The sequence below is a fragment of the Polistes fuscatus genome, unplaced genomic scaffold, assembly GCF_010416935.1.
Source record: "Polistes fuscatus isolate 324 unplaced genomic scaffold, CU_Pfus_HIC Scaffold8, whole genome shotgun sequence".
In the NCBI taxonomy this organism is placed as follows: Eukaryota; Metazoa; Arthropoda; class Insecta; order Hymenoptera; family Vespidae; genus Polistes; species Polistes fuscatus.
The window spans coordinates 2,320,925-2,336,819 of NW_025113162.1; the positions used below are offsets into that span (position 1 = coordinate 2,320,925).

Genomic DNA, 15,895 nt, shown 5'->3' on the forward strand with positions numbered 1-15,895 from the left:
TGATTTGTTTCTGTAATTATTAACCCTTTCATTAGGGGATGCTTTGGCACGAGTACACACGAATCCGTGCATGGACAGTGATAATAAAGGGATTAATCTTCCTTTAAAATATTCTATCATAATATTCATTGTCACGATCGTTTTCGTTTATGTTTTATCATTAAATTATTGTCCAAATAATTCCTGATACACATACATTAAACGCTTCTTACACATACCTAGCTGATAAAACCACAGGATTTCTTTACATATATATATGCTACGGTCAATGTTGAGAGTTTAAGCATTGTTGAAATCATTTCGCCTTGCCTCCTCTTCTCTCCGTACTTTGAAAACACCCCACTGAAGCTTATTTTGCTAAATGCTCGAGCAATATACATTGTATAATATATTTGTATATTGTAATATATAAATAATATTTTATATTTTAATTGATTTTTTATCTTGTCCTGAAATTAAACTATTAAAATAGGTATCACAGGAAATTTGGACGGGTTAGAAATTCTTTTTGAACGTTATTTTTGATCTAGTTGTACGTTTCGTCCCTTTATTGGGACTTCATCAGCAACTGAAATTTTTATTATGACTTATTAATATATATATATAAAATTACAAGAAATTAAAAGAAGTTATTTTGTATATTGTAATATTGTATTTGTATATTGTAATATACAAAATATACATTGCTCAATCTTCGTGGACATTGAATTCTCAACATTGACCGTGTAACACATATATATATATATATATATATATATATATATATATATATTTATATACAATATTGAATGTCAAGATTCACATGGTCGCTTGTCAACATATACCAAATACGTCGGTGAAAGACCGAATATTTTTGTGTTCATTCTTATATATTAATATTTCGGACATACACCAAACAACCATGTGAATCTTCACATTCTCCAATTTCGGTCTTTCACGGTAACACATATGTATATATATATATAAAAAAAGAAGACAAATGGGAGTAAAAGAAAATCGATTTTGTTGAAGGTTGATGCGCGTCCACGAGTGATATAGAGCTCGTGCGGGAGAGTCCAACAGACATGAATATAACTTGGGCGCCGGAAATACCCAGCAACGACAGCTACAACTCTAGCAACGGTCTCGATTGCGGTGGTGAACCGTATCAGTATGGGATATGGGAAAGAGTTGGGATAGTGATGGTCGCGATCGTCCTCAGTTTCGTTACGGTGGTCGGCAACATTATGGTTATGATATCGTTTAAAATCGACAAACAACTACAAACGATATCTAATTACTTTTTATTCAGTCTCGCGGTAGCCGACTTCGCAATAGGTCTCATTTCGATGCCCCTTTTCACGGTTTACACCGTGTTAGGCTATTGGCCATTAGGTCCCCACGTTTGCGACACGTGGCTCGCACTCGATTATCTAGCGAGCAACGCGTCCGTACTCAATCTTCTAATCATCAGCTTCGATAGATACTTCTCGGTAACAAGGCCGCTTACATACAGAGCAAAGAGGACGACCTTCAAAGCTGCCTTTATGATAGGTAAGTTTTTTTTTATCATATTATTTTCTTTCTAATCTAATTGAATTTCTGTGAGACCGTTAATCGGATGCGTATGAAATTTAAATCATCGTCGTATTCGGTAGGACACTTGTATGGGTCGGTGGGTTTGTCGTTCATACGGGGATTTGGATGGTAACGCTAGTAATGAAATGGTTAAATCCCATAGATAAATTATTTCTACTCGAGAAAACACGACTTGAGAAATTTCTATACGATTTGTACGAAATTTTCGTACAAAAAAATAAATTGTAATTGTAATAAATGATTTTTTTGTAAATTTTTTATGTACGATAAATGAAATTGAAGAATTTCAAATTTAGTTATGAAGAATTTACGTAATGGATATTATTAAAATGTCAAATATTTTTTATGAGTAAAGAAACGATTTAACTTATGATATTTCCAAAACTCAAGATCGCGCAATATTTTTCATTCATCCTACGCATAAATGAAAGGAAACTTGAATTAACATCAATCGGATTCATCGTCGATTACGTTAGACAATCTTTCTTCTTTTTCTTCTTTTTTTTTCTTTTAAATCTCAAAGAACGTTCAATATTCTTCCGATTAGTTTAATCAATCAAACCGAGTTAATGATTCACGAGAAAAAATAAAGTTTGCCGAAACAATTCGTCATTCGAATTTCCTCCGATTCCTGATTCCTCATTATTAAATTTAATAAAATTATTCGTATCAAAAAACTATTCGATCCATCCATCCTTACTTCCGTCCTTTCCGGTAGTTGTCCCTTCAACTTCCGATTAATTAAGATTTCAAAATGAATTTGTCTTCCTAAGAGGTTAATCCTATTCGTACTAACCGACCATTTAATCGGTAATCCTCGTGCAAACCTGTTGAGGAAAGGACTGTTTGGTGGTTGGTTGGTTGGTTGGTAGGTTGGTTGGTTGGTTGGTTGGTTCGTTGGTTGCCCCGGTTGCCATGAAATTCCATTCCGGTGACTCTCGAAAATTTTAACGTCTTTCGTTTTTCTCTTATAAAACGAAATCGCTTAAGTTGAACTAATTATACGATTTCTCTCCCTCCCCCTCTCTCTTCCTCTCTTTCTTTTTCCTATTCGTTTAATTTTTTATTCGTCAGAGAACGAAATATTTAGTAGACCCGCTATTTCATTCGTATCCTTGATTTTGAAGAACGTAATAAAAAAATGTTCAAAAAATAAGAAAAAAAAAAGGAGAAGCGTCGAAAGTACTAATTTTCTCGTATTAGCAGAAATCTCGTGCAAAACATCCCTCTCTTTCTCCCTCTTCCTCTTACTCTCTCCCTCTCTCTCTCATTCGCTGTAGTTAGCAGCGTTTCGAAACGACAAACGAACAGCGGAATTAAACTGTTTCGTTAAAACAGCTTTACCGGTAAACAAACCGTCATTTCTCTCTCTCTCTCTCTCTTTCTGTTTCTGACTCTCTTTCTCTCTTTTTCTCTTCAACACGTAAACATATTTTATAAGGTATTTTCTATGCTTTTAACGCAAACCTACTCTCATACGAGATCTTCGCGATTAGAGAAAGGTTTTATTCATGTTGAAAGAGAAAAATGTCGGAACGAAAAAAAAAAAAAAAGAAAAATGCTTCCCCCTGGTTTCTAATTTCTATTCTTATTCGCTCGGTGTAATGAAATAATTAAACAAAAAAAAAATTAACTAAAATATCACATATTCTCTCGGTAGGAAAAGAGAGAAACTCTTTGAGATAAAAATATATCTATCCTACCTGATAAAAGCTTTTAAAAAATTTAAATGGAAACCCAAAAAGATAGAAAAAAAATTGTTGTGAAAAATTGAAAAGTTAAAGGTTGGAAGAATTTATTTTAAAATAAATTCGAGAAGGAAATAGATGAAAGAAAAAAAAGAAGACGAAGAAGAAGAAGAAAAGAAGAAATTCTTTTCTCTCGTCTCGTTAAAAAGTTATAAAAACGTTTCTTATGTTAGATTGAATTTTTTGTTCTTTCCTTCTGTTCCTTCTGTTCCTTTTTTCTTCTCTTACTTTCCTTTTTTTCTTTGTTTTATTTGAATGTTTAGGATGCGCGTGGGGTATTTCTTTACTTCTTTGGCCACCTTGGATTTATGCTTGGCCTTACATCGAGGGTCAAAGAACTGTGCCAATCAATGCCTGTTACATTCAGTTCATCGAAACGAATCATTACATCACAGTCGGCACGGCAATCGCTGCATTTTATGTGCCAGTCACCGTGATGAGTGCCCTTTATTGGAGAATATGGAAGGAAACGAAGAAAAGACAGAGGGATTTACCGAATCTTCAAGCCGGGAAACAGGATGCAAGCAAACGCAGTAACTCCAGGTTGTTGTGGCACTTCTCCATGATCGATCTAATCGTTTCGTATACTATAATATAATCTATAACTTTTCTAATATTTAATTAATTATATATTTTACAAATATGTGCTTTTCGGTTATGATTGAAAATGAAATTGCTTTGCTTTTTTTTTGTTTTTTTTTTTTTACTATGATTTTAATCTCCACTATTTACTTTTCATTAGATAAAATTGGATTGCCGGGACAAGTTGATATATTTTTCAGTTTTTAATTTTTTGGTCAAAAATATGTTGAAATATATATATATATATGTGTATCTCGGTGAAATTTTTATCCGAAAATATTTGCATAGGAAATAAATTCGATAATGTTTATTTAATGATTTCAAAATTGGTCAATTCGATTGACCCCAGGTCAAGTTGATTCGTGTGTTAAATATTTTAATAAATATATTTATTATACAAGAGATATATTATTTCTTTATATATATATAAATGAAACATTTTTATTCGTATTTAATCAACAGAGAATGAACGATATAAAATTAATCCCTGTAACAATGGGTCTTTGCATAATTCAAAATATCTATGCAACATTTCATTTAAATCCATTTTGTACGAAATATTCAACAGTAATTCAACTTTTCACTTGAAACGTATCAACTTGTCAAATTATCCTTACTTTTTTATTGTTTAAACAAATATCAAAATTATTTGAGATGAATAATTTTCTTTTGAATTTGACGTTTACGTTTTAAATATTCTTACATAATTTATTAATAATTATAAAGTTATATACACATATATCTCCACAAAGTAAATTATCTAATATTTCGTATCTAATGCAATTACAAAATAACGGTATAGTTTATCAAATCGAACTATATAAGTTTTCGAAATATCTGCTTAGTGACGAGGCCTTAGATATGGAAGAATGCAAGAGACCTCGAAGTGAGTCTAGTACAGGTGCTGATGACGTACACGCTCAACATCTAGCTGCTTCTTACATCGAGAAACATTATCCTGAATACGCTGGTGTAAGCATACACTTTCCCTTTTCTTTCTCTGTCTCATCTATTAAAAAACTTCTTAGAACAAAATATTTCACAAACAATTAAATGAAAGAATATATTTCTAACAATTGAAATGAAAAAAATTAACCAATTAAATAATATAGTTAAAACAAAAAAACAGTATTTAATTTTTAATCTAAATAATATAAAATTTCAATGATATCATACGTATACGATTCGAAGTTTATCTTCATTTATTATAAATGATTATAAATAAATTGAGTTAATACTTTGAACTTCCACCTCCCGCCTTTGTCTCGTTATTTTATTATTATTATTTTTTTTTAACGAATAGTATATTATTTAAGTCTTAGTCATAGCAATTAAAACAGGTAAAGAGAATTAATAGTTAAGTCATATCGTAAATCGTCGAATGCATAGTCATAGTAAAGTACGGCGCATGGTGTGTCCTGTGCACTAGGAGGATTGCACAGGCGCACACTATAATGACCGGCCCCACCCAGAAAAAAAGACTTCTAAATTAAAGGAACACGTACCTGCTACACACGTACAATACACACACACAAACACACACACACATATTCATATATAAATTTACATATAACTAAATTAGTCATAAAACGAAAAAAAAGAGATAAAAAAATCGTGTCGATGTATTTGTCGATTCAGAAAAAAAAATGACAAATTTTCAAACATTCCTTTCAATGTCCTTGCAATTCTTTAGTATCGACAAATACAACAAGGAAATTCTCGGAAGTTAGATGAAAGCTTCGTGTTTGGTGAGAGTGACCCCGATTGTGTGAACTTCATGTCTATCACGGTTCAAATCCTATTAAGGACCACGCCGGGAACTTTGTTACAACGATCTCGGAATTAACGTCATCTCGACTATTATGCCGCATTGTAGCCAATCCCTTCGGATTTCACGATAAAAATTAATCTATTTTTTTTATCTGGTAAAAACTGGACGATCAATTTTATATTTTTTCTTTTTTATTTTTTTTTTCTTTACGGAAATACTTTTTTTTCGTTTTATTTCATCCCCTCAAGCAATCCCGATAATTGCCAACTTGTTTTTGTTTCTCTTTTTTTTTTATACAATATCAAATTATATATACAAGATTGATATTAATTAATCATTGTTATAATTAATGGTCAACTCCAATTATCGTCACTACGCTCGTATTGTCAACAAATTCATTTTGAAACAATTAGATTGTTATATAGAATAATTTATTATTATTTAATTTTTATTCTTTTTCATAGAATACTATGATACATTTTTCTTCTGGTCAATATAATAAATTAAACATTTCTTTATTTTCTGTTCCATTATAATTAAAATCAAATAGAATTATAGCGAGATAGAAGAATAAATGGCAGAATTTGTATTTCAAATTAAAAAACTAGTTATTTAATCGATCGTGTTATGACAAAATTTGTTTCCTTTTTTCTTTTTTTCTTTTCTTACGAGTCTCCTTGGTTTTGCTTTTTTTTGAATCATCAAAAGTATATTCACAAAAAATCAATCTCTCTCTAAAATATCCCTAATAGTAATTTTAATAATATCCCTAAATATGATATAAATAAATATCCCTAATAATAATTTTTAAATAATAATACATTATATCTGTGTAATTTAATAATGTTGATGAAATTGATGGGATGAATTCATGTAATAACGAATAAAGCAAAATTATAATTATCCAGAAACACAGGCCATTTTCGTGGACGTGGCTGAAATTATGGTGCATCGCGTGGTGGCACAGTGGTCGCGAAGACGAAGAGGAGGACGAAGAGGTCGGTGGACCGGAAAGCAGTCGTACCCTTCATGGTAACGAGGACACATTGACGCCACTTTCCGCGGAAACGCCATTGACTAGCACGGTTTCGAGATGTGGTTCGCTCAGTGGCATGCATTCGACGACGACGACATTGGCTATGGAAAGGTCGACTGGCATCACTGAACACGCGGATTCAAAAAGGTCCGCTCGTGTCGGGGAACTTTCGACCAAAAGCATCTCTAGCGATTCCGTATGTGTCTTTTTTTTATTTTTTTCAATTATCATCAACTAATTTTCTATATTTTTATTTTACAAAATACACGTGGGATTCTCTCTTTCTAGAGTCAATCTTATTTTGAAAGGATATCTAACAAATAAAAAATAGGAATTCCGATAATTTGGATGATAGGTTCTTTGAGGAAATAAATTTATGTATTTTTGATAAATTCATTACAAAAATGATAAAAATACGTGTTCCCTGTTCGACTTCACACATATTTAAAGCTATGTTACTAATCCTCTCACACACAACATACATTTTTTCTTCTTTTTTTCAATAATTCTAAATAAAAACAAATATGGCAAATGAAAAAGAAAAAGAAAAATTCATTTCGAATCTCTTTTTGGAATCCTCGCATCGGTAAAGAGAAATCTCTACTCTTTCTTTATTTTATATTTTCATTCGGTTATATAATTTTGTGAAGAAAATAATTATAAATCATTAAAATAAACGATTAATTAATTTATTAAAATGATTTAACAATGACGTAATGATTTATTTACTTGTTTCAATTTAAATGATAATTTGAAAGGAAACTACTTGTCCTTTATAAAAGAGATGATTAATATCGAAATTATTTGAACAAACAAAATTTCGGTATATTATACGATTAATATGAAGAAAAAAATATATTGGACAAATATCCCTTAGTCTCCTAGGGTATGGTCAAGCATCGATCTGTTAATTATCTGTCCGAGTGGGAATCTAATCGATCTATAAATTTATTAGACTATTAACGGTATATTAAACGATGATTCGTCCGTTTACGAATATATATTGACCAACGAATCTGTTTACTTAGACGATTATCGATCGAAACGGATTATTAACTTCTCGTTCGTAGCTTAATTTAAGTGCTAAAACAAGTCCTCTCTCTCTTTCTCTCTCTTTTTCTTTCTCTCTCGCAACATCGTAGTTGCCTTCATCGTAATATTGAATATTTGCGATGGGACGCGAGCAAGGGAAGGTACTCTCGAGTTTCCGATAAAAATGTTTAAGCTAATAACGATCGATCAGCGTCCTTAGCATTCTAATAAATTTTTCTTACCGACTTTTCCTTCGAGTTCTTCTTCCTTCCTTTTTTCTTTTTTTTTATTTCTTTTTTTGTTTTTCGTTCTTACCTTTAAAACAAACTATTTGCGAGAAATAAACTCCAAGATAAACCGTATTCTTATCTGTTACGTAAAAAAACTACATAAAGATTGGCCATGCCAAGTTTAATTGCGAAAATAAAACTTTTATTAGATGGAAAATAAATTTCTTTACGAATTAACTTACAAAGAAAAGTCAAATATATATTTTTACCGATTTGAAATAAATAAATAATTGTAGATAATCGATAGGAGAAAATTGCATATTGTTTTATCCAATTTTCATAGATAACATAATTTTAATAGATACAAAACAAATCATTGTTCGTTAAACCTTACTCGCTTATGCTAGTATCGTTTCATATTAATTCGTTCGTACACCTCGATACCGTCACATGGGGAACGATTCCTATACGTGACGTTTGCATAAATAAATAATAAATCAAGAAAATGATATTAAATATCTCTAACGTTATTAATAACATATACAAAATTTGCTCATAATTATGAAAGTGGTCTAAGTCATATATTTCTTGTTTCGAGATATTTAAAGGATTACATTTGAACATTAAATGAATTCTGTATAATATTGAAATAACAAACACTATCTAACGGTTCATTTTTGACAATATCGTGAAAATTACATTAAATTAATTGAGTTTAAAATAATGTGGCGTGAAATAATTAATAAACTCACTTTTTTTTTAATTTTGACTTAGACCACTTTCATAATTATGGGCATAAATATTTCCAAAATCTATAGAACATAATAACATTAATCGTCGTTTAATTTTGATTATATCGCAGGTATACACGATCGTGATAAATCTTCCAACGAGGGAGAGTAATGGCGGCAGCAAGTACACCGAAGTACGGCCAAGTATAAAGATGTACCACGAGGATGCAGTAACATTTCAGTTGCACAGTACGATCGAAGATGAGGAAACATTGGCAAGTCCTTCGTCGGTGATTAGGCGACCCTCGCAGATGCCTGATATAAGGATACCATTGAACGCTAAAAATATACCAAAGACAGTACCTCCCAGTAAGGGTATATTGAACAAGAATAAACCAAATCAAAAGAAGAAGAAGAAAATTCAAGAGAAGAAGGCCGACAGTAAAGCAGCTAAAACATTATCTGCGATTCTTTTAGCGTTCATAATAACGTGGACACCGTATAACATACTCGTCCTCCTTAAATCAATCACCGCCTGCACCTGGTATATACCACAACAATTGTGGGACTTTGTCTATTACCTTTGCTACATCAACAGTACTGTGAATCCAATGTGCTACGCTTTGTGTAACGCGGCCTTCAGGAGGACCTACATGAGAATCCTCGAGTGCAAGTGGCACAGTAGAAACAGAACTGCGGTCGATAGAGGATGATGTCAGTAAATACGAGTGCTTCGAAAACAACAACAACAATAACTAAAACAACCCCCTAGAAAATAATTTCAAAACAACCAAAGTAGAAAGAAAAAGATAAACCTATTCCAATCGCCCCCTACCCATTCCCCAAAACCTTCTCTACAAAAAAATTCCCATTCTTCCTATACCACTCGCTCGAATCTTCTTTCTTTTCGTCCAAAAAGAACAAAAAAAAAGGAAAGGAGAAAAAAGAAAGAAAAGAGTTTTACATCGAAGCACCGTACCATTCTTATTATTTCCCCCCAATCCCCACCCCACAACCCATCCCATTCAATTCATATAACCCTTTAACCCCAGCCCATACCGAGTAACTAGTCCGCGAAAAAAGGATCTTTTTTTATTGTACGTGTTGTTTCTCTTTGAGCGCACGAAGTCGAACAAGGAAATCGAGCTGTTTGCTAATTTCGGAGTCCCTTATGGTGTTGCCTTCTCTCGAGCCTTAAGAAAATCATTACGAAAATTTCAACGATTTGAATGAATTATATATAAAGAAAGAAAGAGAGAGAGAGAGAGAGAAAATTAAAAATGAAATAAGTCGTATTAATTAAAGAAAAGGAGAAAAAGTACTCGGAACTTCTTTCTCTTACTTTTTTATATGAGAACGATCGGCGAACTAAAAAATGCTCGCAAGCAAAAAAAAAAAGAAAGAAGAAAAAAAAGAAATAAAATAAGACAAATTTGACAAAGAGAGTTGTTCCTGTCGCGTGTATATCTGTGTATATACTAAATTTATCTTAATAAATTTTAAAAGGCTCCGAAAACGAAAAAAAAAAGCGAACAAAAAATAAACTAATCTTGAATGATAAGAAATATAAGAATTAATTAATTAAAATAAATAAAAAAAGGACGTAACTGCGCAGCACGATTTCCGAGTTTTGAAAGTAACGCTAATCGTGGATACTGCCATGGACATTTAATTATATTTTATTAGAGTACCTCCTTGTGCCGTGCGAAAGGCAAGGTATTCAAATTATTAAACGTAAATACACTTACACACGCACACATTTACACAAAGGTTATATTAAACCATAAACCAGTGGTTCCCAAAAATCTCGAAAATTCTGCTCCCTTCAAACCCTTTTAACAAATAATTTTCCTTATTATTCTAAAATGTGAACTCCAATTTACATGGAATGAAAGCCCAAAAGGCAATTAACTTTATTTAAAACGAGCTTCCAAAGAACATGGCATTCGCGAAAGAAAAAACAAAAATGTAAAAAAGGACAAAAGTTAGAAGCAACAAAAATTCATTGTCTTTTAATAACTCATTCCCGAATTATTAAAAATTAAATTGTCCTTCGCCTGTGGGGCGTATTCTCACAAATTGGGAACCACATATAAACACATTAACACATTCATTCAAAGTACGAATATTCGAACGCGTGTAAAACCCACGCACGTTACACTCCAATCAAACACACACACAAACACTTACATATAAATAAGTATATACATATACGGTACTGATTTCATTCCAAAATCAGTCCGAAACGTCCCGCTAATCTTGGCCGGTTTATCCAAATAAATCGAAAAAAAAGAAAAAAGAAAACAGAGTAAAAGGGAAATAATAGAAGTTTAAAAAAAAGAGAAATATATATAAAAAACAATACACAAATAAATAAAGAAAAAGTTGGTCCTCGAGCAAACGTATTTATATGTATATTCCGAAAATCTTGAGGAATTAAATTAAAATAAAAAAAAAAAAAAAAACAAAAAAAGAAATAATTAAAAAGAGAGAAAGAGAAAGAATCTTGGCGACCGGTAAAGAGGAGCGGGATGAAAACGCTAAGTCGCACAAAAAAAAGTATTTAAGTCTCGAAAAAGATATTATATACATAAATATAATATATAATATATGGAACAAAAAATAAAACGATATATCGTAGTCCGAGCGAATAAACAAAGGAAGAAGATTGAAGAGATAAGAACAAAAAATAAAAAGAACAAAATAACGCGTGAACAAAACTGTTCTTCTTATTCTTCTTCTTCTTCTTCTTCTCGTTTGAGAAATTAAAGATAAATAAATGAATAAATGAATGAAAAAAAATAAATAATTAAATTAATAAATAAATAAATACGTAGAAAAAAGTAAGAGAGAAAGATAAATAGGGTGAAATGACAGAAGAAGAGTCGAGAGAATTAACACGAAACCGCCACTCATCGTTGTACATTTAAAAAAAAAAAACGTAGCTATTGAAATATAAAACATACCGACGTACACATTTACGTGCATACGTACACACATACATACATACATACATATATACATATATACATACATACATACATGCATGCATACGTACACTAACGCAGAAAAGAAAAGGGAGAAAACAAAAAAAAGTAAAATAAATCATTGTAAATGAGTGTTTTAAATGTAATTACGTGATGGAAGGAAGGAAACGATGAAAAAAGAAATAATATGAGGAAAAAGCGGCAAACGACGAAGAACGTGGTTTAAGACGAAAAAAAAAAAATAATAACATAAATTTTAGTTTAGATAGCGATGAAGAATGAAGGATTAGAAAAAGAAAGAAAAAAAAACAGAGAGAGAGAGCGCTAAATCGAATTCTTCCGTACTGAATGACATTCTAATTATACGTGCCAAACAAAGCTTTAAAAGATATCAATGATGAAGAGAAAAAAAAATTAAATAAAAGAAAAAAAAATTACCCACCCACCCCCTTGAATATAAATAAAATAAATAAAAAATAAATAAATAAATTAATAAATAAATAAATAAATAAATCAATAAATAAATAAAGATATAGGACGAAGAGGGAAACGAAGAAAGCGAATTTGTCGGAGTGATGGTCGATAATTGTTGTGTGAACAATTTTCGAGGAGTAAATAAAACGAAAAATAATAATAATAATATAATTACTAATTAATTCTAATAATTAATAATAATAACTAATAATAATAATAATAATAATAATAATAATAATAAATAATAAATCCTAATAATAACTAATAATAATAATAACAATAATAATAATAATAATCATAATAAATAATTAATAATAATAACGTATAGATATTAATCGAAAGCAAAAATACTATGGAGTTGCGAAAAAATCGGGGGGCGGAAATACAGTTAAAAAACATTGTACTAAGTCACACACACGCAAATGATTATAAATAGCAATTGATGAGCTCGTAAACGAATTTGAGTCGAGACATACATATATGTATACATGTATATACATGTATATATATATGTGTATATATATGTGTATATGTATGTACGGCTATACGTTTATTATATAATCGCGAGATGCACCTTTCGTACCGATTCGTATGAATAAAACATTTGTTCGTTTTTACATAAAATGAAAAACTAATTTTTATTCTATATACAAATTAAAACGTTTCATCGTTGTAAAATTGGTGTACCTGTCACGTGACGATTATCAAATCAGAAAATTCGCGTTAACAATATCCGTTAGTCTATAGGTTTTTTTTTTAATAAACAATAAACATTATTAATATAATAAATATTTGTTACATTCGAAAAAAAAACCGACGAAACTTTTAGCATTTATAATAATTGTAAATATACAAAATTTGGAGAAGTAAAATGATTAGTTTAATCCTATAAAAGTGATCTACGAAAATGATCCAGCAAAAGATCTCTTTGATGAACTGTTTCTTTCTTAAATAAAAGTAAAATATAAAAAAAATATCAACAAAAAAATAGAATAAAAAATAATTAAATTAACATAAAGCGATCGATGCGAAAGGATCATCTTGCGACAACAAAATTGCGTGTATAGATAAAGCGTATAGAAAAAATGAAAAAGAGTAGATGCTACCGCATCAACACACGTTCGCGCGATACACACGTACACGTACACGTGCACGAAATAATTTAAAAAAAAAAAAAATTAAACCACAACAGAATTGGGCAAAACTTGTAAAGAAAATTTTTACCGATTAAACATTACCGAGTAATCGAATTTATAATGATTCGTGATTATTCAGTATTATTCTTTTTGTACAAATTATAATAATTTTTGATATTATTATTATTATTATTACAGATTAAAAACTATGTCTAACAATAAGTATATAGTAATTGGTACATTTTATAAAGAAACGATTATTTAAAACTATAAATGAATGATTACGATCACGAGAAAAACTTTGTTAACCGATTACTAAAGCAATCAAAAGACTTAAACAAATATATGCCCTACTCTGATTAGAAGTGTCGAAGTATGTTAAGAGAGTGTGGGTCATCTAATCGCGAGTGTAACCGACCGATTGTCCTTCGTGAAAGAGTGCAAACGAAAGTGTTAAAGAAAGAAAAAGATAAGTTTTACACCTGAAATATGCACTTGGAAAAAAAAAAAAGGAAAAAAAAAAGAACGAAGGAAGGTTATAATCGTTTGTATGGACGTTCGCGCGTTAATATTTAAAGATAGTCGATATACTTAGGAGATAGATATTATCGATGTGTGGAAAAAAAAAAAACAATTTATTTACAAAGAATCCTCCGTAAAACGAAGATAATAAAAAAGAAGAAGAATAAGAAAAAAAAAAATATAAGTCGACGAAATAATCGATTGGTTCCACTGTAATGACCAGCACTCTTTAACTTGCACTTTATCTACACTAACACACACATATACGCACACACGAACACACACGTACACAAATACCTTAGTACACGCGATTATTACACCTAACACGAACTTAATATACACACACGGAATGCAGTGTTGTGAGAAGTACTAATGGAATTTTTCATATTCAAACATACGGAATTGTTTAGAAACATTTTTACTCTCGTACGTCGAACAATTATTGATCTTTTAAATGAGAATAACACACATTAACAAAATATATACATTAAAAGGATTGATTCATTCATCGGCAAATCATTGAAACAAATCGTTCGGGCTTCTTTCTTAGAATGAAATCATTTTGTAAAATCGATTTTTAAATAATCTAAATATCAAACATCTCTCGACGAGAGTGAGTAATTTTTATTGAAAAAAAAAAAAGAAAAGAAAAAAAAAACAAACATTTTTTTATTATTTCCATTAGAAATCTGTCCGCATTCGAAGCTTCATTTCTTTATCCACTGCCACAACGATAGTAGTAAAAAAAGAAAAAAACAATAACACGATGGAAAGAGAACAAAAATATCTTTTCGTTAGCGATAGAAATTTGTTAATTTCGTATAACTTATCGTATACAGGGTGTCCTGTAACTGTTGGTACAAGCAATCAGGATATGATTCTATTGTAAATGAAAAACTTAGTCGAAAATATAGAATTAAATTTGTTCATATATAAAACTTTGTTTTCGAAGAAAAATCATTTAAAAAATTTGTTGAGTAATCATTTAACCGAATTACCTATTCTGAAAAACTAAAATCGTTGTTCGATATGGTAAAAGTACAACCGATGGAAAATGTTTGTAAACGTATAAAGAAACACAAAAATGTTTTCCGAAATATTCGAGAGTAAAATTGCAATATCTATCGAGGGAAAAACTAAATCAAGTACAAAACGTACTCGACAAATTTTCAACATTATTTTTCTTCGAAAACATAATTATTGTTCGAACAAATTTTTATTTAACATTTTTGACTAATTGTCAGTTTTTCGTGTAGAATCATCCAAACGTTTGCTCGTATCAATTGTTTCTTAAAAGACACTCTGTATAAAAGTACATATAAATATACTTGACTTTGCGATTATATAAAAGTCGATTATTTTTCATAAAAATCAAAACAAAAAAAATACTTTTAAATGATATATTCATCGATGTCGCAATACGGAGTACCTGATGTGTCCAATTTATCTTCCAGTTTCAACTACTCAAATTTATCTTAGACATTTGTGTTTTAATTATTACTTCACTTAATTATCAATTTAAATTAATCATATTCTTCGTGGTACGAATAAAATCATTTGAAATTGGTAATGAGCGAATTTAAATATCTTATTAACTCTTTGAACTCGATTTTTTTTTTTAATTTTTATTTCTAAAAGAATCGACAGGGGTTCCTTTTGTATATATATTTCGTTGGAAAAATTTTCGTCTGATTTCTATTTCGTATAATCTTTGGAAACAGAGTTGGAGATGATAATAAATAAAAATAATCGACTGAGAAATATGCTGCAACGGTAAATTATTATTATTATTATAGTCGCTTCGGATGGGACATACGAGTTCAAAGGGTTAATATAAAAGGGTCTCTCAGAGTTTTCTCCAAAAAAAAAGAAAAAAAGAAAAAAGAAACAAAAAGGATAAAAAAAAAAGAAGCAATAAGAAAATTTTCAAGGAACACAAATGTTTTCTAAAAAAGAATTGTCCGCTTACTTTGCCTAACAGTTGGCTCGAAAGAAGAAGAACGTTCTCCTCCTAACTCCGAAACTGCTGGCTTTTCCTTCCTCTCCGCTTTAATTACATAGTCCTCAT

The 15,895-nt window shown here is 30.4% G+C and overlaps 1 protein-coding gene across 4 annotated transcripts in view; it reads left to right on the plus strand.

Moving 5' to 3' along the window:
- LOC122524834 (muscarinic acetylcholine receptor DM1) overlaps positions 1-11,028 on the plus strand; it is a 32,263-nt gene extending 21,235 nt beyond the window's left edge. For 3 of the 4 annotated variants that reach the window (XM_043647309.1, XM_043647308.1, XM_043647310.1), the window contains exons 6-10: positions 1,012-1,533; positions 3,590-3,872; positions 4,754-4,880; positions 6,588-6,911; positions 8,840-11,028. In XM_043647309.1, the coding sequence (XP_043503244.1) occupies positions 1,065-1,533; positions 3,590-3,872; positions 4,754-4,880; positions 6,588-6,911; positions 8,840-9,421 (1,785 nt within the window). In that variant the 5' untranslated portion in view covers positions 1,012-1,064 and the 3' untranslated portion in view covers positions 9,422-11,028. The remainder of the gene's footprint in view (positions 1-1,011; positions 1,534-3,589; positions 3,873-4,753; positions 4,881-6,587; positions 6,912-8,839) is intronic. The other variant, XM_043647311.1, reaches the window with a different exon arrangement.
- Positions 11,029-15,895: the final 4,867 nt, after the last annotated feature.